General features: G+C 48.0%; 10 protein-coding genes across 10 annotated transcripts; 5 read left to right on the top strand and 5 right to left on the bottom strand.

Moving 5' to 3' along the window:
• Positions 1-796: 796 nt before the first annotated feature.
• Positions 797-1,897, bottom strand: PEX2_048270 (L-asparaginase, type II; the record flags this gene model as incomplete). The annotated part of the gene is made up of 1 exon (XM_016742102.1): positions 797-1,897. One exon carries the CDS (start codon positions 1,895-1,897, stop codon positions 797-799), a length of 1,101 nt encoding a protein of 366 aa, XP_016595624.1.
• A 1,349-nt stretch (positions 1,898-3,246) lies between these two features.
• Positions 3,247-4,970, top strand: sld2 (the record flags this gene model as incomplete). The annotated part of the gene is made up of 2 exons (XM_016742101.1): positions 3,247-3,397; positions 3,466-4,970. The coding sequence occupies 2 exons, from the start codon at positions 3,247-3,249 to the stop codon at positions 4,968-4,970; spliced, it is 1,656 nt and encodes a 551-aa protein (XP_016595623.1).
• Positions 4,971-5,857: 887 nt separating this feature from the next.
• On the bottom strand, positions 5,858-6,830 carry PEX2_048250 (RING finger domain protein; the record flags this gene model as incomplete). The annotated part of the gene is made up of 3 exons (XM_016742100.1): positions 5,858-5,871; positions 5,918-6,574; positions 6,629-6,830. The coding sequence occupies 3 exons, from the start codon at positions 6,828-6,830 to the stop codon at positions 5,858-5,860; spliced, it is 873 nt and encodes a 290-aa protein (XP_016595622.1).
• A 190-nt stretch (positions 6,831-7,020) lies between these two features.
• Positions 7,021-8,991, top strand: PEX2_048240 (rRNA 2'-O-methyltransferase fibrillarin-like protein; the record flags this gene model as incomplete). The annotated part of the gene is made up of 5 exons (XM_016742099.1): positions 7,021-7,168; positions 7,231-7,278; positions 7,341-7,522; positions 7,578-7,846; positions 7,908-8,991. The coding sequence occupies 5 exons, from the start codon at positions 7,021-7,023 to the stop codon at positions 8,989-8,991; spliced, it is 1,731 nt and encodes a 576-aa protein (XP_016595621.1).
• A 241-nt stretch (positions 8,992-9,232) lies between these two features.
• Positions 9,233-11,077, bottom strand: PEX2_048230 (GMC family oxidoreductase; the record flags this gene model as incomplete). The annotated part of the gene is made up of 1 exon (XM_016742098.1): positions 9,233-11,077. One exon carries the CDS (start codon positions 11,075-11,077, stop codon positions 9,233-9,235), a length of 1,845 nt encoding a protein of 614 aa, XP_016595620.1.
• Positions 11,078-12,433: 1,356 nt separating this feature from the next.
• Positions 12,434-13,876, top strand: PEX2_048220 (FAD linked oxidase, N-terminal; the record flags this gene model as incomplete). Its single annotated transcript, XM_016742097.1, has 1 exon — positions 12,434-13,876. The coding sequence occupies one exon, from the start codon at positions 12,434-12,436 to the stop codon at positions 13,874-13,876; it is 1,443 nt and encodes a 480-aa protein (XP_016595619.1).
• Positions 13,877-14,685: 809 nt separating this feature from the next.
• Positions 14,686-14,966, top strand: PEX2_048210 (hypervirulence associated TUDOR domain-containing protein; the record flags this gene model as incomplete). Its single annotated transcript, XM_016742096.1, has 2 exons — positions 14,686-14,781; positions 14,865-14,966. The coding sequence occupies 2 exons, from the start codon at positions 14,686-14,688 to the stop codon at positions 14,964-14,966; spliced, it is 198 nt and encodes a 65-aa protein (XP_016595618.1).
• A 764-nt stretch (positions 14,967-15,730) lies between these two features.
• On the top strand, positions 15,731-16,275 carry PEX2_048200 (uncharacterized protein; the record flags this gene model as incomplete). Its single annotated transcript, XM_016742095.1, has 2 exons — positions 15,731-15,826; positions 15,880-16,275. The coding sequence occupies 2 exons, from the start codon at positions 15,731-15,733 to the stop codon at positions 16,273-16,275; spliced, it is 492 nt and encodes a 163-aa protein (XP_016595617.1).
• A 3,157-nt stretch (positions 16,276-19,432) lies between these two features.
• Positions 19,433-20,410, bottom strand: PEX2_048190 (Fig1 domain-containing protein; the record flags this gene model as incomplete). Its single annotated transcript, XM_016742094.1, has 4 exons — positions 19,433-19,811; positions 19,866-20,193; positions 20,251-20,319; positions 20,380-20,410. The coding sequence occupies 4 exons, from the start codon at positions 20,408-20,410 to the stop codon at positions 19,433-19,435; spliced, it is 807 nt and encodes a 268-aa protein (XP_016595616.1).
• A 963-nt stretch (positions 20,411-21,373) lies between these two features.
• PEX2_048180 (putative exonuclease) lies at positions 21,374-23,707 on the bottom strand (the record flags this gene model as incomplete). The annotated part of the gene is made up of 3 exons (XM_016742093.1): positions 21,374-23,426; positions 23,486-23,633; positions 23,695-23,707. The coding sequence occupies 3 exons, from the start codon at positions 23,705-23,707 to the stop codon at positions 21,374-21,376; spliced, it is 2,214 nt and encodes a 737-aa protein (XP_016595615.1).
• Between the last annotated feature and the right edge of the window lie 204 nt (positions 23,708-23,911).

Raw genomic sequence — 23,911 nt, 5'->3', positions numbered from 1 at the left:
TTTCCCTTCTCTCAGACAGACATATATATAGTTGGGTTAGGTGGAGATCATGGCTTCCCCTTCCGTTTTAGTGCTCACCCGTTGCCGCTTTTTAATCACTAAGTAAAACTGAGCACAACCTCAAAAACGAAATCTATAATGTGCCCTCTAGTGTACCTGAGATTTTTAATGATGCTCTCTATCATACCTGACTCAGCATTGGCTCATTGAATTGGGATCTAAATTTGTGACGCAAAAGCCCCTCAGTTGTAGATTGTTTTACGGCTCCACTGAGTGTCATAAATTGGAAAGTGAACGCGCTTATAGATAAGACAATCTTCTGAACCAAAAGAATCCCGACCTCGGGACTTCGGGAGGTCACAATGCTGTTCTTGATAAGCTGGGTTGGAGATAATCCGTATTGACCAATCATTTGTACCAGATGTTGGGCACCTTCCAACCTTGGAATGATCTTTTGGGGTTCTTTACACCGGCATAGTCTTGGCATAGTCTTGGCAGAACCTTGGCGTTCTGCTGTCGGCCAAATCCCACTCACTGAGCTGAGCACGAACAAAAATTTGTGTTACAGTTCAGTTTTTAGACAAGGTATTCTTGACAGTGCCATTGTAAGGGTGGTGAGCCACTGCAGCTACGAGTATATGGCTCCTCCGTAGTATAGAAAAGATCATCACACATATCTCAATTCGGGGCTTCAAGTAACTATAAAAAAGATCATATATACATATTCTATCTCTAAGCGCCAATGACTAGGAGTTGCTATGTAGCCTTCCACTATTGCCAAGATTTGAACTTGCTCTCAAGATGCAAACCCGAACAATGTTGCGAGCTGCTGAGAGCCGTATCCTGCATAAAGAGCAAGTTGCAGCATTATACGAGCCTTCTGTGGGTTCAAGTCCTGTCCACCGTACATATTTCCAGTGCTGTCTGTCTGGACAAAGCCACCCATTGTCCTGCTGGAAACCACGACTTGCGTGCCGTATTCCTCAACCAACTTCTCAATCTCATTTGTTCCCGCCGATGTCCAGCCTCCAGCACCCATACCAGCCAAGACTAAACCTTTTGCTCCACTCTCTACTGCAGAGCGAGCCAGCTTGGGGTTGAGTACTTGGTGTCCGAATAGGATGTCCACTTCCGGCAATTCAGTTGCCCCCGAGACGTTGAAGTACGCTTGGCCGATAGGCAAGACTGGAGGATAGTAGAACAGCGGCTTGGTATCCAGGAAGAAGCCCAGGTAGCCTTGTTCGGTTGCCTTGAAAGTATCTAGGGAATTTGAATGCGTTTTCGTCATGTAAAAGGCGCTCCCGATACGGTCGTTCAGCACAACCATGGCACCACGGCCACGTGCCTCAGGGCTTCCCGCAAGAGTGACAGCTTCCAGCAGGTTCATGGGTCCATCAGCGCTGATAGCTGTTGCCGGTCGCATAGCACCCACCACGACGACAGGCTTCTCCGACTTGATAGTCATGTCGAGGAAGAACGCCGATTCCTCCAAAGTATCTGTTCCATGAGTGACAACGGCTCCCTGGCAATATGGATCGTCCAGAGCCTCTTGGATCAGCGATGTCAAGTTCAGGAGAATTTCGGGGGTGATGGAGCCCGAATCAACATTAGCGACCTGGACACCTTTGACGTTTGAGATGTTCCAGAGCGCAGGCACAGCTTGGATAAGGATGTCGACACCAAGTGCACCAGCGGTGTATCCCGTGGTCGCAGTGTTTGAGGCAGCAGAGCCGGCAATAGTGCCTCCAGTAGCGAAAATGGTGATATTTGGAAGACTGCTGTTGAAAGGGGTGTCCCGCGCAATCAGGTGGTGAGGGAGAATAGGTACTGTTGGAGCAGCTGCACTACATCCTAGGAAGGATAGGAAAAGAGTCCATGTGCTTAAAGAAGAACGCATCTTGGGAGAAGTGTGTATAGAAAGGTGTATAGTGAGGGCTGCTCTTCCAGGGTATTTTGCGGGATTCACTGTACCCTTCTTATAGTTCGCTCAACTGTAGATTCGTTGATAGCCACCTCTTGGCAATTTTAACTTTGTGATAGGCAACACCATCAGTCCTTATTTTACTTAATAATTGATAGATATGTATTTCTGCCTTATAGCAACATAAATTTTGACATAACAATCATGTAGCTGTTGCATTTCCTTGAAATTGATATGGAATGTTCAGAAGCCTTATCCATGGCTATCGACAACGACTAAGATAGAAAACGAATGTGGTTGTATATATATATAAGAGTGGCCTATATAGGATTTCCTACTCTGTAGATGTTTTGGAGATGGCAGCTTGCTTATCGAATACGTTACGTTATACAATCGACCTCCCGAGGTCGGGATGTTTGGTGCTAGCGCCCGGATAAGGTGCGCCATAAATTATGGAGCTTCGGTTATAATACCAAGTTAACCCCGAAGTTTACAAAAGAATCATATTTTGAAGGGATCTTGAGGATCTTGCGTAATAAACAATCAGTTGTTAGATTCCCCTTACTGTTCAGTTTGACGCGTGCTAAATATTTTGGACGGAGGACTCATAGCAAAGTTCTCCGCAGACTGCCGCAATCACCACTTGGTGGAGATTAGAACCCTATTCATTCTAGTCAGGGCTCGCAGTGGGTGGATTGGCCAGGCCGTTACGGCACATGGTTCTCCGACTAGCCCGAAACTCTGTCCTCAGCCGGAAACCCAATGCGGGGGTAGCGATTAGCCTTGGGGGTGAGGGTGGGTTTGAAGTGACAACCTTGGAAGTGTACGGAATACGGAGTGCATACAACATGGGCTTGGCAGGAAATGTGGATCCGCTGCAACTGAGACTCGAACACCGGACGCAGGTGGGTCGCCCACGTGACTACCAGATAGAGCCAGACCAATTAGATGCATTATGAAGATCCACACCGCACCTATAACCTCAATTCAGGACCTCGAAGAAAAGAAAATAGGTTCTTCTCTTTGATTGAGTCATCTCATCCTTAGTGCAGGGGCCATACTAATCTTCTCTGTATATTTTCTTTTTGCAGTATGCCCTGAAGGGCGAAATATATATCCTTAAGAGTTCAACATAAGTCCAATTTGTGACAGAAACATACCGCCTTCTTGCTTGGGCGAAATCATTGGCAGACGTGCCAAAACCAGACCGCCTGCCAATTTAGTCTGACATTAGTTAATTAGTTCGCGTCGCGTGACGCGCATCCATCGATTTACGGCTAGACTGCTCTTCTACCAGGTTGTCTCGTACCACATACAATGCAACAATGGCCGACAACGTTCTTACTTCCAGTGTTGAGGTCGGAGCTCAAGCTATCAATGTTCGTGCAGAATTGAAAACATGGGAGAAAGCCTTCTCGTCAGCCAATGGGGGCCGCAAAGCCGGACGCGATGATATCAAACAAAACGCGGATATTGGTATGTCAAGATTCACGAGATCTACCTACAACGACATAAATTACTAATACTACACTTTAATTCATTAGCGGCTAAATACAAGGAATATAGTCGCCTCAAGGCCCTTGAGGCATCCCTAAGCCGACGCGAAAACAGTCGACAGGAGCCATATGAAAGTCACTCGAAAAAGCGGAAACATGCATCTCCCCCCGGCCAGGATAGCGCATATCTCCAAGTCACACCCCGGAAATCATCTAGAGGACTCTTTGCGACTCCATCCAACAATCGCACCAAGCACCACCCTGCACAGCTCGATCCGTATGACTCGCCATCAACTCTTCGCAGACTCTTTAGTCCCAGTACACATCGACAAGGACCACCAGCACCGTCACCATTCAAGGCCGCAATTGGGCCTACGCCTCAGCGTGATGGAAAGACATTGGGCCTCTTCGATATGCTATCTGAATCTGGTGGGAGTGGCGGAACGCCTTCCGCAGAAAGGCAAACGAATAACCTAGCTGCCGCGTTCCGAACTCCCTCCAAAAAAAGGATGAACACGATGCCTCAGGTTCCGGAAGAAGAGCCTCAGCAGGAGACGCCCAGGCTTGCGCGAACCCCTGCGTCTGAGACCAAGCAGTTCTATCTTGCAAATCTATTTGCAACACCGACAACTATGCGTTATGCCGCTATGGTGGAGGCGGATGATAATGTAGATTCCCAAAAGATAAATCCGCTAAACCTGGTGCCCGAAATATCACCCCAAGAAGCGCAGTCTGGCACCCCATCTTTCCTCCGTCGCTCCAACTCTGGACGATACCCCCCACCTACCGAACAGCATGATGGTCCAGGACTCAGTCCTATTGTTTCGCGCAAGCCACAAAGATTCGCTAGCAAGGGGCTGACGCATTTGGTCCAAGGACTGCGGGATATGGAAGAGGATCGTATGGAAGACGACTGGGATGTGATGCGCGAGATGGAGGAAGAGGCAGAGGCGGAAGAAGCTGCCAAGATCCAGGTTGAGGACAGTCAAGGACCAGAGGTGAACCGGAAGTACAAGAAGAAGGGCCAAAAGCGGACGACGCGAAGAGTGATTATGAGGCCAGTTATCCATCAACTGAAGCCCAAATCAAACCCAGCTCCTGCGATGGACGAGGATTGGGAAGGCGAGGATGATGTTACAGCAGTTCTGGAGACACAACATCCACCTGCTGCTAATGACGGCTGGGACGATGTCCCTAGTGACATTGAGCGGGCAGACGAGGCCGCTTCCCTTCATACTATGTCAGAACCGGAGCTTGATACCGAGGCCGAGTTTGATCCGGACTCGGACGATGATCCCGAATTCGGAGAAGAGCCAAAGCCTGTTTCTAGACCGAAGAGTTTCTCGGAGAGAATCAAGGAAGCTGTTTCATCTGCTGCGAAGTCACAGGAACAAGAACCCTTGGGCAAACCTCCGAAGAAGCCTTCTGAGGCTGCGGAAGCAAAAAAACCTCGTGCCCGGAAGATCAATCCCCAAGCTCATGCCAACTATCGATCAATAAACATCAACAGAGGAGGTTCCTCGCGGGGTAGAGGGCGTTTCCGCCGGAAGTAAGCACCGTGCAGCCCTGCTTGTTTTCATGAAGTGACGACTACATTCATACATTCTTATTTAGCATACATAGCACTTTCCATTTCAGAGATTCATAGCGTATCAACACCATCGAGCTCTCCACTCCACTTGTTCAGACCTAGAACCATTTACTAAACACTGAACCAATCGAGCCCGCAAGCCAGAGCCATAGTACATGTTCAAATAGAGCAGATTGAAGCAACACGAAATTCTAGTGCGTTGTTGAACCGTAAGTCAAGATTACGACGGTTGTATAGACCCAACCTGCACGGGAGCTATTGAACATTTCAGACCCTAGACAGCCATAGCGGAAACCGCAGTGGAAGTCGTCTGTTCAGTTCCATTGAATCCAGGATCTTGGAGGGATGTCCTGGTAGCTTAGGCTTCCGAGTGATGAGATTTTATGGTTCCCTCGTTTCTAGATGAACGACTCGGTGTGCAAGCGCTGGTCGACGTTTAGATGCTTCTGGGCAGGGTCAATATATCACCACTTTTTTACTTTATTAGTAGCCGCGCAAATCCTTGTTCCTTTTTATTATTATTATTATGAATTCATTCTCTCGCAAGATATGGATGGGGTGGGGGGAGAAGCTTTGACCGAGCCTGTTCAGATTTAGTATCTTGTCGACTTTGAACTTGAGGACAGACAGCAGCGAAAGAGAACATCAAAATGCTCGATTAAACTCTAATGTGCGTTTATTTCCCTAGACAATTATCAAATTTGTAGATGTGGTACCTTGATGTTAAGCTGCATGCCTAATATGGATTATATCGCTGTTGAGCCTGCTGCAGCCACCTGGATCGGTCAATCGCCTCCTGGGACCTGGACCTGTATGGTCTTCGGGACCTCTGTGCCCTACTCCAATTGTTCACAGAAGTCGATCTACGACTCGAGCCATCAGAGTCCGTATACCCTCCGTCAGACGTACCCCGTGGAGTATTCGAGTACTGAACATGACGATCCCAGTCTTCCAAAGAATTATACGGACTCCTCAACCACGCCTGCAATTCGTGGAGGAACAGACGGGCGTTGTCACGGCCGATGAAATCACGCAGCAGCTCCTCCGCCTGTCCAGCACTGCCTTTGAGATCGACCGTGCGTAAGATAGCGATGACATATTCCAGCAGGAACTCGGCATTGTTCGCCCTGCGATTTTCCAGCCGTTGAGGTCCAGGGCGCGAGACCTGGTGAGATATCCGCTCTTCTTCCACCGGTTCCGGGTTCAGGAAAGAGAAGACTCGTAGTTCACGGCGGATCCATTTCCGCGCGCGTGAGACGAGCTCCTCATCACGGCTGAAGAGCTCTGGCGTCAGTTCTCGATATTGAGACAACCGATTAGATCCGACTCGCATAGAGTATGTTTGGTTGCGATAGACGTTGCGCCGGCGTTCGAGTGGGTCATCTGGCTGTGGTCGCGGTAGGGGTAGAGGACGTCGTCCTCCTCTTGGGGCATAGCGATTACTGGGACGTGATCGGGCAGCGGCTGGAACTGTCGGGATTGTTGTGCTCGGGGGCGGAACCTTGTATAGCTTCGGGCCTTGTGTGGCGTTGAGGTCGTATTGCACTCCTGTCAACTCGATTTTACCTGTTGTATTGTCAGTAGTGTCTATTCAGCAGTATGGGTGTCAACAAGTCATACATAATGGGCATTTAGGTTGCTGCTCGATCCAGCTCACAAGGCAGAGGAAGTCGAAGTTGGAATGGTGGCATGGCTGTGCCACACACGGCTCGGTGATAGTGTCGAGACAAATAACACAAGGATTTGCGGTCTCCTTCTCCTCATCAGCTACCTCTTGAAGGGTCCGTTGGAGGATTTTCTGTCGCAAATCGACATCATCCATACAAGCGACATGCCAGGGGTGGGTTAGCTGGTGTTTAGTTCCTGAAGTCACGTTTGTCACGTTTATCGCGTTCTCGGCGGCAAAACCGATTTCTCGGGAGCTCCGTCGCCGCGCTTGCTCGTTTTGCGACTTCAACTCTCTTCCTCTCCCAACTATGCGCTAACATCCTCTCTCTTCTTTTTCTGGTAGAATGCGGTCTGCCAAAGCGGTAATCTCGGAAAAACTAGCACGCTTGGGTTCTACCAACATGTCCTACAGCACAGGAAGCGGGACTCATCGCCCGCCGTATACCATCACCTCGCTACGGCGCTGGTCTATCGTGAACAAGGAGTTGCCAGGTTTGTTCTCGATATGGCTCATTACCCCGCTATGATTCTGACACCTTTTTTTTATTTTTCAGCTATTTCTCAAATTCGCGCAATTCACGTCTACGATTTCGATAACACCTGTGAGCATATGCAAACTTAGGATGGTCCGACATCCACCACTAACCTCCGCTCGCTCTTCCAGTATTTCTAAGTCCTCTGCCAAACCCTCAGCTATGGCATGGCTCCTCGGTGGGGTTCCTCCAAACCAATGATAGTTTCGCAACTGGGGGATGGTGGCACGACCCCAACATCCTCGCTGCTACAGGAAAAGGCGCGGAGATAGAAGAGCCTCGCAAATGGGAAGGCTGGTGGAACGAACAAATTGTGTGCTTTCGATCGTATATTCCATCTTTGGGGCATAACAACTGACTTTTTGCAGCTTAGTTTGGTTAGGAATAGCATGGAGCAGAAAGATGCACTCACGGTGTTGCTGACTGGTCGAAGCGAGGCTGGATTTTCAGAAATCATCAAGCGGATGGTCGCCAGTCAAAGCCTTGAATTCGATCTCATTGGTCTCAAGCCCGAAGTTGGTCCAAATGGTCAACGGTTTGCGACAACGATGAACTTCAAGCAGAACTTCCTTGAGGATCTTGTTTTCACTTACGAGCAGGCTGCGGAAATTCGCGTCTACGAGGACCGTGTCAGGCAGTAAGTCCCTGGAAATTAAATTGAAGAATCCCAGCACATCACGGTATTAACCTTCTGCTAGTGTGAAAGGGTTCCGAGACTTCTTTGAGGGCCTAAACAGAGACCTTCAAAGTGGAAATTCTACTGCACGGATGCCAATCCTTGCTGAAGTCATCCAGGTAACTGAGGGCTGCACATACCTTGACCCCGTAACTGAGACTGCTGAGGTGCAGCGCATGGTCAATGCCCACAACCTCACCCTGCGCAACCCTGCTTTGAACGTAACCAAGAGCCGCTGTGGACGGCTGTATATCAAGCGAGTCGTCTTCTACACGGGATATCTGGTTACTCCAGAGGTTTCAAACAGCATGACACAGAATCTGCTGGCTCCATTGCTGCCCCCAGGGCTTGCTGAATCAAATGACCTGAAGTACATGGCTAACAGCATCCTAATCACCCCACGCCCAGCGCCACGTTCAATCCTGGACAAGGTTGGAGGCATGGGCAAGAAACTAAAGTGGCAGGTTACCGGAACCGGAAACTTGGAGAACAAGATATGGGCGGCCCGCGTGGCGCCTATTCCGGCGACGGAAGCATATCACACCGAGAACCCACTGCCAATCGTAGTACTGGCTGTTCGCAAAGGTGCTCGTCTCATCGATGCAGGGAAGATCCAAAACTGGCATCCCATTCCGGCCGACAGGGCCATGACATTTGAGACTGTGGTCGGCGAGAAGGTTGTACTACGAGTTGAAGACAGCGGAGAATATCGTCAAGGAGAGCAGCCCTTGAACAGGAGTCAAAAAAGACGCTTCCAGCAGGATGATGAAAACGTCGTCTGGCCACCCAGTCAAAACAATGGCTATGATGCCCCATCTCATGGCCGCGGCAACTCCCACTCCGCCCAGCGCGGCGTAGGTGATGGACGTCCCCAATATGATGATAGTCCGCGAGGAAGGGGAGCTCATCGAGGTCGTGGCCGAGGTGTCGGACGTGGGCGCGGTAACAACGCCCGAGGCCGTGGCCGAGGTCGTGGTCGAGGTGAATACTACCAGTACAGGTCGCTGGATGACCATAGTAATGGACACGATGGGGCATATGATGGCAAGAGTGGCCACAACAGTGGCGGAGGTTCAGGAAGAGGGGGTTACTCCATGGACTATTGATATTCAATTTGTATGGAGTCTCCAAAGCTGCAGTTTCGGAAGGTTGGTCTACGGGCTGGCCTCTAGCATTATCTGTAACCTTATGACTTTTTATTATGTCCAAGTTCAGCTTGCATTCAAAACGTGTATTCTCTAATGAAAGCAATTACAGCGATACCACGACTCCGAGGCCATCTGGTAAAAGATTCGAGCCATATAACCGGTTTCCCGCCGCATAAAGATCGATCCTAAACATTGATAATCAGTGCTTCGAAGACTTGGCATGGAAGTCTGCCAGAATAGCGTCGGAAATCTTCAGAGACATGGCGTAGAAGACAGTCATGACGTGGGAAGACACCTGAGTCGGCGGGATCGAACCGTCAACCACGCGAAGGCCCTCGACACCATACACTCGAGCCGCAGAATCAACAACACCACCAAGCTCCTCTGCCATCATCGAGCAGGTGCCGACAGCGTGCCAGTTGGCGCGGAAGTTCTGCTTGACATAATCCACCCACTGGTCTAAGTCGGCATTGTACGCCAAGTTGGATCCTGGTGTAGTCTCGCCATCAAAGTAGGTCTGCATACCCCCGGTGTTGGAAATCTCGCGCGCAAGCTTCGACCCAGCAGCTTGGCCAAGAAGATCCAGTTCGTTCATGAAGAACTTAGGGTCGTAAGAAAACCGTCGTAGGTAGGGGTCGTTACCCTGGATATGCACGGAACCACGAGTGAATGGAATAAGATCCCATAAATCAAAATTGATTTTGCCGGAAGTATCGAGGAACAACTCCGTATAGGCAACTTCTTCATTGACCAGCCAATCACGGTAGTTCTCATACTGAATCTCAAGAGCAGTCACATTATGGAAACCACCTCGCGCAACCGTCTCAGTAGCCCACTGGTGCAACTTGGTGTTGAGCAACTCGTGGGCCGGAGGAGCGTAATCCCCAAACGTCTCATTGAAAGTAGCAAAATAGATGGCCTGACCTTGACCATTGCCAGAGGGCTTGGTACGAGAGCCCACGGTAGTGGTGGTTTGGTCCTGCATGTTGAGACCGACAGGGAGATCAACAATTTGCTGAATACCGGCGGCATCGAGTACAGATTTCAAGCCAATGCCCGAGTATTCTAGGATCCGGGGGGAGACAGCAGAGCCGGAAGCTAGCAATACTTCGTGCTTGGCGTATACATTGGAGTTCACATTCTTGTTGGTGCCGAAGTTTACACCAACGGCTTTGTAACCAGGAATAGCGCCAGAAGTAGCAGTTTGGTTGATGAGGACCTTTCCAACAAACTGACCTGTCAGAACCTGCAGATTCGGGCGTTTGTAGTTGGGCAGAAGCCATTCACGCGCAGCATCCGAGCGAACCTGATCCTCGTGTAGCGCATTGGGAATCATAGAAATACCGCGAGGGACCCCACAGTGGAAATCTAGCTGGGTGGGAACACCACGTTCCTTGGCAGAATCCATAAGGGTCTCGATTATTGGAGAGTAGGGTTCTCCGTTGTTCCGGGGACCAGCATGAACAGTGCCGTTCGTTCCGTGACAGGAAGAATTATAGAAGTGGCCAGCGGCGATCTCAACATCGTTCGGAGGACGGGCGATCTCGGCCTTCTGCATGTATGGGAACAAGTTGTCCCAGTTCCAGTCCTTGTTTCCAAACACCTTCTCCCAAGAATCGATCTGAGCTTTGTGGGGACGTGTCCAGGAGCCACCATTGGTCAAAGTTGACCCTCCAAGACCATTGCCAGATCGGATGTTCTCGGTTCGGTTATTGATCGCCTGAGAGACAATTTCATAGGCGTGGTCAACAGTGGTGCCGAAAATGTCGCCGTAGTCGTTCAGATCCTCAATGATCTCTCCCTCGCTAGACTCGTAAAAGCCGTTCTCAATGACCAGGACATTGATGTTAGGGTTCTCAGTCAACTTGGCGGCAATGGTGAGGCCCGTTAAGCCACCTCCGGCAATCATATAGTCAACAGTCTTGCCGGCGACGTGGTTAGGGTCAGAAAGAAGACTGGATTGGACATCGATCTGTTCAGTGGGCAGGTAGCTCTGGGATGCGGCCGCAGAGATAACAAAGCACGAGAGGATTATAGACTTCATATCGGAGATATACTCTCAATTGGAAGGGAGAGGAAAGAAAAGGAATTCCACAATCGGTTGCTACACAGTAGTAATTTTCGACGACTGAAAGGGTAAGAATATATAGATTTCTTCCTACATACACACAAAGCTTCCACCAGAAGCTCATCACACGGGACATTGATGATCATGTACGAAGGCCTGACAATGACGGAAAGGGTATGTTCGTCGGCTTCATTTGTCCGAGATAATAAAATTGTGGGCTACTAGATACGAACTCACCGGTGAGGATCATAATGACTACTGTCGATCGTACATATGAGGTTCATCGTAGCACGTTGTCAAATGATAAGTAGATATGTAATCTTCAGAGTCTGGATTCCAAGGTAAAGCCCTATGCACTAAGGCTTTAAGAAGCAACCTTGGCACTTTCTTCACCGGCAACTTGGGTTTTCCTTCTTATAGATTTTAAAAAAGTCCAGTTCATAAATTAAGCCTTTCTTCGCCTTCTTGTGAGATCTATGTATGAAACCGAAAAAGGAAGGCAACATATCTACAAGAAAAGCCATCTAAAAAGACATATAGAAAGACATAAAACGACATCTAAAAAGACTCCCCAAAAGACGTCATAAAGCCGCACAAGCCGCTGACTATTCTTGTAGACAATAACTTTAAAGGGAGGGGCCACAAAAGAGGGAACCTTCTAACTTTGTAAAGTTATGGATCTTCACAGGTTCCATGGATGGCTCTGCCACATGGTGATCGATAAGGGTTACCTATTTAGGTAGGTGGGATCAGCCCAAATCTGCTCAGATAAGGTCACTCGGTGTGCATGAAGTAAGTATCAAATAGGTTTTGAATTGAGTTTAACGGCCAAAAGTGGATACCACACTAATTAAGATCATCATCGCGTGTTCATCCCATCCCAATTTCTGTTATCTGATCCGAGAAAGCCTTTGGTGGCCTGATGCACACCAGCATTCTTGAGGTAAATTAGGGTTTGATTTTCCTCTCCAAATACACCTGTATCTCACCGTCGACCCGTTTGATCGACAACAACTCAACAGCAGACGACACGGGTCAGAAAGCTCCAGTCAAAGGGGAAAATTTGGTCGAGAGTGGAGTGTTTCAGCAAATGAAACACTCCATGTGTCCGTAAAGTGGGCATGTTTGAAAGATACGCGAATTCGAGTGTATATAACTTGCCTTGGTTGTCCCTTCTCCTTCGTATCTCCATTTCTTTCAACACGAACACGAGTACCTTTAATCAAAGATCTTGCACATAGTTTGAGCATTCATATTTCCTGTTAGTTTCTTGTTTCATTTCTCTCTTATTCTAGCCACTTTGCTGACATCAGAGATTCCGTAGATTCCAAAATGCTTAGCCCTAAGCTGGCTTTCTTGCTGGTTCTGCTGCACGCAGTGTCTGGCTCCGCCTACCGCTGGTTCAACTGGCAGTTTGAGGTTACTTGCGAGTCTGACGCCTACATTGCTCCTCAGAATGAGCATGCCACCGCCATGTTCCTCAAGGAACAGTACCCCACGGGCTCCCATATCAAAGTTGTTGGAAATGGTCATGGATTCGGTAACCTCACTACCTGTGTTGACAATACTCTCACTGAGAAGCCCACCTATATTGTTTCCCTCACCAATCTGAAGAAGCTCCATATCAATAAGAAGAATCTGACCGTCACATTTGGTGCCGGCTGGGATGTTGATGATCTTGTCCAAGAGCTGAAGGCCAACGACTTGTCCTTCAGCAATCTCGGTGTTGAGCGTGTTCAAAACTTTGTGGGTGCAGCCTCCACCGGCACCCACGGTTCTGGATCCAGCCTAGGTAATATTGCAACCCAGATCATTGGGCTGCGTGTGTTGGATTCGCAGGGAAATCTCCGTGTCATCAACGAGAAGCACAATGCAGAAGAACTGAAGGCTTTTCGTATCAGTCTTGGTGCCCTCGGTTTGATCACGGAGTTGACCATCAAGGTTCAGCCTACCCAACTCCTGAAGAAAACTACCAAGGTCTTAAATGCCACTTCCGACTACTCGAAGATGTACAAGGAGCTCGCCCAACTGTATAAAGAGCATGATCGTATGACTGTTTGGGGTCCTCACTTTGACTGGGATGCAAACACTTCAAGCTGGGCCCTTGAGCCTACTTACTTCCTGTCTTACTGGGAGCCGACCAACTATACTGGTGTTCGCAACTGCACTCTCAATTACTGCGCCAACGGCTGCGGTGACTGCAAGAAGGAGTACATCTGCTACGACGAGGTCACTGACGCCGCATCTTGCTCTCCCCAAGGTGTCTGTTCCCGAGGCTTCTACGCCGAGATCGAGCACTTCCTTCCTATCGAGCAGTACGCGGAAGCCGCCACCAACTACACCATTTTCCAACAAGCCCAGACGTCTCGCATGAAGGCTCCCTATAACAAGCAAATGGTCATCCAGCACCGTACCCTCAAGGGTGATGATACATATTTGTCCCCTGTCAACACCTACAACCTTGGTCCCGAGTCTAGCGGTGTCTTTGCGATCATCGAGATTGACTGGATCCAAGAATACAACAACTTTACCACCCTCTGGCAAAACCAGGAATTGGCCTATGAATTCCTCCCTCACTTCGGTGAAACCTACAACGCTCGCTCTCATTGGAACAAAATGAGTGCTCCTAATGCTACCTACACCTTGGAGAAATTCCCCAAGCTGCCCGAGTTCTTGGCCATTCAGAAGCGTCAGGATCCTAAGTGCCAGTTTGTCAATGAGTTCCTGGTTGAGCAGCTTGGCATTACCCGCTGTGCGGACTATATCAATCTATAGGGTGTGATATGAATGGTCCGAGTTACTGGTTTATTTACCCCATTTCTGGGGGTGAAGCGGTGGTCAATATGTCAAAGATTTGGCAAACACCTTTCCCACCGCAATTTCTGTCCTAAAAAATTATTTGAATAGAATACATAGAATAGATTATCAAATGAGCTTTATGTTGAGCCTGATGCCACCGGCTACTTTCTGATATAGCTTCATATCCAATTTATCCATCGCTATCAATTTTCCCCTCCGAGCTACTGTTCAACGTTGAATCTACAATTTCAGCCTCGGTGCCTTGAGACTTCTTTCAATCTATCTATGTAAACAAAAATAGTCAGTCGCTCTTGTGTATTGTGATGTCTTTTTTGGGTGTTTCTTTAGCTGGTGATTTTAACCTTTCAAAATTCTACAATAGTAACTGTCTTTTTTGATATATGTGAGGGCTTTAAAAAAAAGTATAATTTGTGCAAGAGACCTTTCTGTGTATGACTTTTGACTCACCTGGCAGCGAAATTCGGTACGTATAGCTAGCTGCATGAGCGCGATGCAGCGGCAAATGAGAAAGGTCTCCATTACCGATGCTGGCATTGCTTACCTGGGATATTGGCACCAGGCCGCGACCTATTATTAGTGCTATTCGTGGCGATAAAATTAGATAGACATATGGGGGTGAGGCAATATGAGATCATCGTGACTCTACACAGTGCAATCCTCGCTCGAATGAATATATGTAGCGAGATGCCATGGTCCCGATATCTAGTACACTCAATTTGAATATTCATCTACTTGTTCCATCTTTCCCAAAAACGGTGAACATCATGGGTGATTCCAAAGTTACAGATAAATACGGCAATGTTATTAATCGTGGCGATTATGTTTGGACCAGAATCCGCGGTGGAACGCATGAAGGGCATGTTAGTAAACCACAACTTATAGACAACCCTTTGTTGACTTATACGAGCTTTGTGGGCAAAGTGCGCTAATAGCATATGTTCAGGTGGAAGAAGTAATCACAGACCAGCAACGAGCGGAAGAGGTTGATGTGAAGAATCCACCAAAAGTGAGTAGAAAGGATAATATGATCTGGGAATGTGACTAGATGTATCATGCTAAGGGCACGTTCGCTTTTAACAGATACGCTTCCAGAACAAGGATGGTAAAACGGTGGCACACAATCCAGGCACCTTAGAAGTCAATGACACCGAATAAGAGGGCAAAAATCAATTCGTTGAACGATTTCATCAGTGGGAATTGTTTATTCGTTGGGAATAACACAAGTATATATTTCTTCGCTACCCTTTCTATCGGAAAGAAGCCTTTTAGATCTACCATCGGTGGTCTTTCCTTCATGAAAGGTCAAATGCTGGTTCTGACTAGACTCTTAAACCCTAATTGATAGAGTAGAGATGCTACCGGAAGGATGGGTCGGATTTTAGCACATCCAGTTATTCAGCTGTATGGCTCTTCGGCGCTCGTCGAATGAGGCAAAGTGCCCCGACATATGCTGGCTCAAATAAGACTTGGATACATAAGTGCCAATAATTGGAAAAGGCGTTCGGAGGCATTCCTGATCGATCATAACTGTTGAGTGCAAGTTACATTTTGATGTCATCCGCACTTCATCCCTCGCCTCAATGGACTAGAACCTTTCGTAGTGGAAGTATGGCTCGATAATAGTTCAATCAAATTCACCAGCCCCTTGTCACCGTGCCAGCGATGAGCTTGACGCCACGTTAATTGTTCTGGTTTTCTACAATGTGATTTATACCACATAATTACATCATAAGCCTTGGAATATAAAACGCAACCCGGACTCGTTATATTATAGTCCTGTTCTTTGCTAATCTCAAATATATATTCACAATGAGTAACTCCTCGAAAGCTAATAACGCCGCGAACTTCAAGCAGGGTGCTTTTAACCCCTCAGCCCCTCGCGGAGACCCAATTACAGATAAGGGTGTATGTTTGATCTTAGAATTCACAATATTACTCCGCATTAACTAAGCTTACAGCATCAACTCGGTCGCAAAATCAATGAGGCAGACCAGCACCCCGAATACCACGCGCAGCCATTCCCTTCCGGCGCAGCCCCAGCAAGCAATTCCTATCTCCCCGACCCCGTTTCCTCAATCCCCGGTCAAGCCAACAACTTCAATGTGAGCGCGGGACAAGAAGATGAAGTCGCCACCTACACGTCGGCTGCGAATACATTACTAGGAGCCACTTCGGGTGATGTGAACCGCGGCTTCGGGACACCGATGCAGGGCCAGACCATTAACGAGATTAGACATAACGGCGCACATGGCCGCAAGAAGCAAGCGGCCAGCCTTGAAGGTGCTAGCTCCTCTATGCAAGAGCACGATAGTGGGGACCAGTTCGTGGACCAGCGTGCCCTCGAGCGAGAATAGGCCGTAGGTGGCACACATTGCGCCAAGGTTGGTCTTTGGGGTGTTGGAGAGATGTAGTCTTGAGAGTTAGGTTGAGAGCCTTGATCGGGAATGAAAATACCAGTCACTCATCTATTCTAATGTGGGGCCAGCAAAGTAAGAGCTGAGATACCTTGTTCATGCTAAAACTGCTCTTTTCACTGGTAGCTCAACGGAAGATTATCCCCGGATTGTAAGATGAGTATTTAAGGGCGAGGAAAGATACTTTTGAGTGCGGTATCCGAACAGTTTATTTTGTAAAGTATGATTATATGATTCTCATATAAATGAAGTATATAAGTGAAAAGTGTGCTTGATCTTGGGAGGATATTTGACGTAGTTAGTGTTTGTTTTGCGTTCATTGTCACCTTCAATCCACAAACCCCTTCCACTTGCTTCCACGAAAGATCAACCTTCCTTTATCTGCTCTTTCTGAAGATCTGTTGGACCGTCCCATAGATGTTTGTTTTTTAGCTGACTGAGAAGTTTGCTTATCTATAGGGTATAAATACCCTGCTTTTGCTAGATTACATAGATCGTCATTCTTCCGTCTCTTTCTCCCCTTGCTAGTAGCCATAAGAAGATCTCGTGGGACACGCTTTCTGGCTACATTAAAAGAGATCTATCTACATTTCTTAGCTCTTGTCCTGCACACATTCACTACTCAATAATGGTGTGGCAGGGGTGCAGACCGCCCGGGGGACGAATATAGCAACGAGCACTCTGTCCAACTCGCGAACTGCCTTGATGAAAAAGAGTCCTTGGCCCACTTTCTCACAGTCGGCCTTGTTATGGCCTTGTTATTGCTACTATACTCAACGGGTATCTTCCAACGTTCAAAATTATGTAAGAGCACAAATGAGCAACTTCTGAGCTATTTTGAACTGCGAACAAAAGATTGACTTCAAACTCACCAAGAAGCCTGATCAGGTGCGAAGGATGGTGTTTATGTCGGAGGGCTCTATATATTCATTTATATGTATACGCATCATGTTGGATAGATGCGATAGGAGAATGGATGAGATTCCAAATTCCAGCCGATCAGATCAGGGATATCAAGTGATGGCCCATTGTTGCTCCAAACGAGGTATGCTCATACCATTTGGTTCTCGATTTTCTTCTTTGTTTTCTGCTTGGTTTCTTTTGTGGACACGGTCAGCTAACCATTAATATATATACAGAATCAGAATACCCACCTGATGGATCGCTACAAACACTGCCAACAAAAATGACGGGATTGTTGCTTTTACTGAGGTTCTACAAATGGACTTTGGACGTCAGGAGCACAACAACGTGGATTAAAACTACGACTAGATGGATCCGAACAAGATCTGCAAATGAGGGAATCCATCCCACGTCTTTGACTCTTCGAGTTTTCTCTCAGTTACTAAATGCTGGAGCGAGGTGGTCTAGATGGTTCCAGGGAGCCCTCTCGCACTTATCCTCACTTTGAGTATCATGAGGAGGAACGCTTGCGCACAGACATGAATCTTGGCGAAGATGAAGAAAATGCATTCAAAGCTGACTGCCGAAAGTTGATGTTAGACACCATTGATATGGCTGATGTCGTCTATGGGACACCACATGATATCGCAACGCCAAGGATATACCACTTCCTGCATCCCTCGTTTGGCGGGGTTGACGAGGCAACTATGTGCAAGGAGGCCGATGTACATCTCGCATTGGCCTATATATTCCCTGTTTGCTTTTGAGCAGCAGATTGGTCCAAATATCACAGGAACTGTTATGGATCATCCCTGTTTAGGAAGGTGAAGGAAACCGATTTTGAAGAGCTTGACTGACAAGGAGGGTGGGCCTGTCGTCAATTTAAGCAGCCGATGAGAAGAATGTATGCGGAAAGGATTTCCAGAGTCTTCCAAAAGGTCACTGCAGCTGCTAACATGGGTCCAGCTCCCGATACCGACACATCTAACACTCCACAGTGGGTGTACATCGTCGTGTGGCAGCACCAGCATGACAGCGTTCTCTCGGATGAAGCCGAACATAGTTCGTCATGCCGAACGCGAGCAGGGCAATTCTCGGGTGGTTTAACTTCACATTTAAGCACCTCATAGCTGTACAAAAGGTCGACCACGAGGCCAGATCACTCGCTGTCTGGTACAGGGGTCTATTAATCGCCTTCATAGAAGACAAAAAGCAATTGATCGGTGGCTTCAGGTATCTGATGAAGAGTTGATAAAGTTTATAGATACGATGGATCAGCATCGGGAGGTGCCTAGTTGGCTGTAGACGATCCTGTGCCCTGCCAGGAGAGAAAGTATGGCTGCTGGATTTGGTACCAAACAAATTGCGCAAGGTCATGCAAAGAATGCTAATTTTGATAAACAAACTCGAGGAAGGCTTCCTTGTCCAAGCGCAAAGGAAGATCTCAGTTGTTGGAAAGATTATATATATTATATCCAAACGCAATTTTGATAGAAAATAGAAGTCAAATCCATTTATGTATTGTTAATGTAAAGAAAAAGATACCGTGAAAGTAGTCCCGGTCTTAGAGGTTACGACTTGCAGATATTGAGTTATGAAGACTTGACTTTGGTATCATTTTTGACATCGTGTCATAAGGAATAACTAGCATTTGCATTTCTGCGTGAGAAGCAAAAGGCGGACACAGCGTGGGGAATAAACAAGAGGCTGTGGTATACATGACCAGATCGAACAAACGCCGTGTGCTGAACATAAAACAAAAGTCCACTCAAAAGAAAAACGCCAGCAAAAAAAGGCTGTACAAAATGTGACTCGATAACATTGCATTCATTCTATCTTGGCGGATCGGCAAAGATGCATGATGCCTCGTGTCAAATAGAAGAATAGAAAGCATGCGAGGGTTCATATTCTCGAATATGTTCGTAAAATTTAACTGCCCAAGTCCCAAATTCCCCGTGGGGAAATCAAAATGTCCCAAGTGTCGTGTGTTCCGTTCCCATCCATTCCGTGATTGTGAGCCAGTGTCGTGTGCTCGTAGGTATTATTCATTTCCCATTTGTGTCGTCCCGTTATAAGGGTAAGGTATGTCGTAGGCGAAGAAGAGGTAGGTGTAAGCAGGTCGCGAAGAAAAAAAAAAAGGAAAGCAAAGACAGCAAGGATTCCTTGCTTCGGCGTTGAGGATCAATCAAATTGATTATTCCTCGTCGGTTAGTTTGCGGATCAAACTGATACTCAAGATCATGACCAGCAAACCAACAGTTACTATGACCAGTAAGACAAAGCCAAACCAGCCAAGTACCATTGCAGAAGAGCCCACGCCGCTCCTTACACTTCCATTGCCCATGTCTTGAGCTATCGTACTAGCAGCGACAGATGCTGTGTGCTGCCACAGTACAGACACAAGAACGAATACCGCGGAGACGAAAATGAGGGCTAGGGCAGCCTGGGAGACGGGGCGCGAGGGGAAAGGCTTGACTTCATGCTCAGATCCAGACTCGTCGACCTCCTCGTGCCAGCCAGGGAATGTCGCCAGAAGGATGAAACAGAAGAATGCGAGAATAACAGCGACAATCCTGCAGAAATATGTATTAGTTTTGTCCATCATTGAGAACGCACAGGCTACTCACAGGAGATACGGGAAGACAACGGCATCCTTGAACGTTGAGGCAACCCAGATCAGGTTCAGAGGATCTTGATCCACGGTGACAATCTCAGCCAGCGCTGTCGCATTGGCATTGCAAATGAAAGATCCCTTATCAGGCTGAACACAGATACCAAAGTATCCCACTCGGACTTCCAACTCTGCGCCGCCGACGATGTTGGAGAGGGCAGTCACAACACCCGGGTCGACCTGTGCGAGATCCCTAATGGGGTTATACTTTTCATAGTATAGGGAGATAAGGAAGATGTTGGGCATTTGTGGGGATGATGAAGAGCAGCCGGCCAACAGGAGTGCTGAATTTTGTTAGCTACATTCCAGCAGCGAGAGCAATGACCAAGGTAGGCACTCACATAACAAGATAATAGCAACCGCGATGATAATCATCAACACATGGTGGTACCCGATCATTGGAATGAACCCTGCATGAAGGATTAGCGACAATCCTATTGCTGGCTTTGGTTTGGTATGTCGTCACTTACGGGCCCATTTTTGAGCAAAGGGAGTAGCCATTGTGTTCAACTAGGACCACCTCGAGGTCGGACTCCTTCACTTTTTTGTTGACTCGCTTCTCGGGTCTCCGAGAAGGAGTTTCCTGGACTGAATGTGATCACAGAACTCAATTGTACACCTCGTGGCGCACGTATTGTTGGCTCGTGTGGTTCAGATGACAAGTGAATCGAGATCGAGATCGTTGGAATGGAATGTAGATGAAGAATGTGAAAGGTCGGATAAAGATCGGATTGTTCAGGACGTATTCAATGCTGAGAATGCTTTCAAAATTATCCAAAATATTTGATAATATTGTGGAATCTGGATCGCACCTAGTGGATTCTCCAGATGGGTCAGAGATATGATATGACTTGACGCCTGTGTGTAGTACAGGTGGGAAGTATATGACAGAGGGAATGTGTAGAAAGAATGGAAGGGAAAGAAGGGATCGTAGCTGGCACAAAACTCAACGTCAGGTTAATTGACAGATTCTCCAAATCTCTCTGGAGGCTGGGGATGAGGCAAGAGTATAGGAAATCTAGGAGGCTGGGCCAACCGCTCTTGTTTACTCTCCCGCTTCCCTGGTAACCAGCTCAGACCGCCTTCTAAGTGGGTAATTTTGCCCACTCACACGGGAAAGTCTGGGCCGTGTTAGTCCCGATCTGGACTAGTGCAGATCCCGATAACCTTTGCCCCACTTTCACAAGCCACGCGATTCACCCAGCCTCTTAGATATTGGGCCGTCTACACTACTTAGATGTGTACAACATTTTACCGATTGGGCATATTTCAATGTTTCAAGATGCTATGATTCTCAAGCCCTAACCAAACGCTATGTCAAACAATAACCCCAATTAAAAAAAGTATTAACACCACAGGTTACGCGCCAAAGTGGAACCCACCAAACCAGTGGTCCAATGCTACCCCGGATACCAAGACCCGATGTTCCTGCCCTAATGCTCCGTATTCAAATAGAGATGCAGCCTAATTTGCGGCAAAAGAAAAGCGTTTGAGATCAAGAGTAGTCGAGTGCCCTGTGCTGGGCTCATCCTCGTCTTCTTCATCCTCACTGTCTGGGACAATCATATCTTCGCTGCCTTGGGTTCCCGCAAAAGAGGACCCCTTATGTATGACAGGAGAGGAGGCTTCAGTCCGAGGTTCAGCAGCTTCAGCATCCCGCAGTTTAGTTGGAATGTTGATGCTGTTAGATCTTCTGAGAGCGGACTGTCCCATCCGCTGGAGTGGTGTCAGGCGTCGTTGAAAAACGTTGCTCCGTGCAATCGCAGCTGGACTTCTGGGAGTCGAGGGCGGTGAAGGTCTATGAGAAGTCTGAACCGCAGGAACCCTAGTCATGATAGGGCTGACTGCAGTTGTTTCGGGCTTTTGCCCCGCTTGAAAAGTGAACTTGGACAGTAAATTTGAGTTTTGTCGGTCAACGTGGTAGTCAAGAGCCTGGCTGAAACGTGGGGAATTCGGTGTGGTATCCCTGGGACTATTCTGAGATATTTCAAGGTTCTCAGTCACCACGGCTTTGTTGGAAGTAGGGTTAGAAAGGGGTTCAACTTCACTGGGCTTGCCAGATATCTCAAGGTTGCTCTCGGGTCTAGACTCAGCAGGCCCAGGCGCAGTACTGGGATCGGGAATGCTGGACATTATGTCTTCTGCCATTTCATCAGAGAAGACACCAACCACTGATTTGCGTGACCGTTTTGACCGGAAGAGCTTTTGGCCGCTAGGGCTAGCTTGTTCGGAAGTAGGAGCAAAAAACCGACTGCGAGCAGGGGAACAAGCAGGTAGAGGATCGCCTTCAACCTCAGAGCAAAGTCTCTGCCTCTTTGTGGGCTGTAAGGTCGATGATCTTGCACTTTGGGCCAGGAAAGATGAACGTTCCACACTCCGAACCATAGGGCTGAGGCCTTGGTCAGAAAAGGCCCTGAGAGGTGTGGATCTGACCGAGTTGGAACGGAAGGGCGCGGTATTGGCCTGCCAGCTATTGTTTGCATTGCGCTCCAGGAGTCGCTGCTGGCTTGGAGACGGAGTTAGGCTGTTAGGGTCCAGCTCAGCCAGCGGCGTCCTCTTCGGCGTGAAGAACGAATTGATGGACTTTCTGGGCTTCAGCTCGGACGAAGTACCCAACGTCTGGCGGCGATTGATTCCAAGGGTCCATCTATTTGCGGTTAAAGGCTTGATAGTGATTGGTTGCTTGGTGGTTGGATCCAGATCGCCTCGAGAGACTCCGGCGGCAATTTCCGGCTCCATGTCGGCGCCGATATACGGCAGCGCGGCCAAATTGACATCCTTTTCCGGTGGCGTCAAAGTCACTAGCTTTTCAGCTTTGCGGCAGAAGACTCGTTGGTAAAGGAAGGTCAACTCGGCCTGTCTGAAGTTGGCAAGATAGTCGGCTGGGACTCGGAAATTGCCCTCAAATTGGAGCATGCGCAGCGCTTTTTCAACATTTCGATGTTTTCGAATAATCCGATAGGCAGTCTTCAGCCCCAGCTTAGGAATATTTGCCAAGTAATCACAACCGCTCAAAATGCACATGTTCCTGAAGTCTGGATCACTGAAGCCAACCAAGCTGACCTCGCGGCAAGCAGTAAAATCGGCGCGATTTATCTCAATGCATTCCCCGTGTTGGTCCAATTTGGAAATCAACCGCTTTGCGCCAAAGACAAGCAAATCTGAGTCCTCAGATATGATTCCATCAATATCGCCCTGTTGCTCCAGGTACACCAGCTGGGCATCTGCTTCATACGGGGCCACCACATATTGGACATTCATTTGCTTCAGTTCTTCAATCAACTGCCGGGCCATGTAGGGTGTCACATCGACGGCCTTTTGGAACTCCTGGTAAGCTTCTGGCATCCGCCCTTTCCGTTGTAACTCCAGTCCAAGGGTCTTGCTTTCCTGACGCCGTTTGTAGCGATCCTGTTCGGTGCCTGCCTTGCTGGGTAGATTGTCGCCATCGAAGACGAGGTAGGGTTTCACTCCGAAGAAAAGAAGCATGCGGACTCGATTGAGGACAAAATCAATGTGTCTATCATAAGATAGCATTGTTAGCAAAGGGTCCAAGAAGAAGATATCAAACAGACATACTTCCGAGTAGGGTTGTCCAGGACCAGATCCACGGAACAAGCAACAGTTCCACGGTGCAGCCATCCATATGCATCGACTCCGAGTGTTTGCCCGTTGAAATTCTTAATATGACATGGTTTCTGAATGGACTTGAGAAGCCCGTGAAGTCCTGTTTGTTTGTGTTAAAATTGCCTTTCATCTCCCCCCTAGACAGTCCCAAGGCAACATACCTTTAATGCCCATGGTGGACACCGTGCGAGGGACAGGCGGGTCCTCGAATTCAAGCAATAAATGATAACATAAGTTGAGATTTTCACAAGTGGGAGACTAATGAATATGGAATACAATGCGAGGTCCAAATCAACTCCCAGTTAAAGAATTGAAGGAGTAAATAACTCCTGGAATGTCCCTATCTCGACGCGCAGACGCGCTTTCCTCGAGTGGGGA

The sequence above is a fragment of the Penicillium expansum genome (genome assembly GCF_000769745.1).
Source record: "Penicillium expansum strain MD-8 chromosome Unknown contig150, whole genome shotgun sequence".
Lineage (NCBI taxonomy): Eukaryota > Fungi > Ascomycota > Eurotiomycetes > Eurotiales > Aspergillaceae > Penicillium > Penicillium expansum.
The sequence above is the reverse complement of the archived record's forward strand: the minus strand, read 5'-3'. Positions and strand labels throughout refer to the sequence as shown.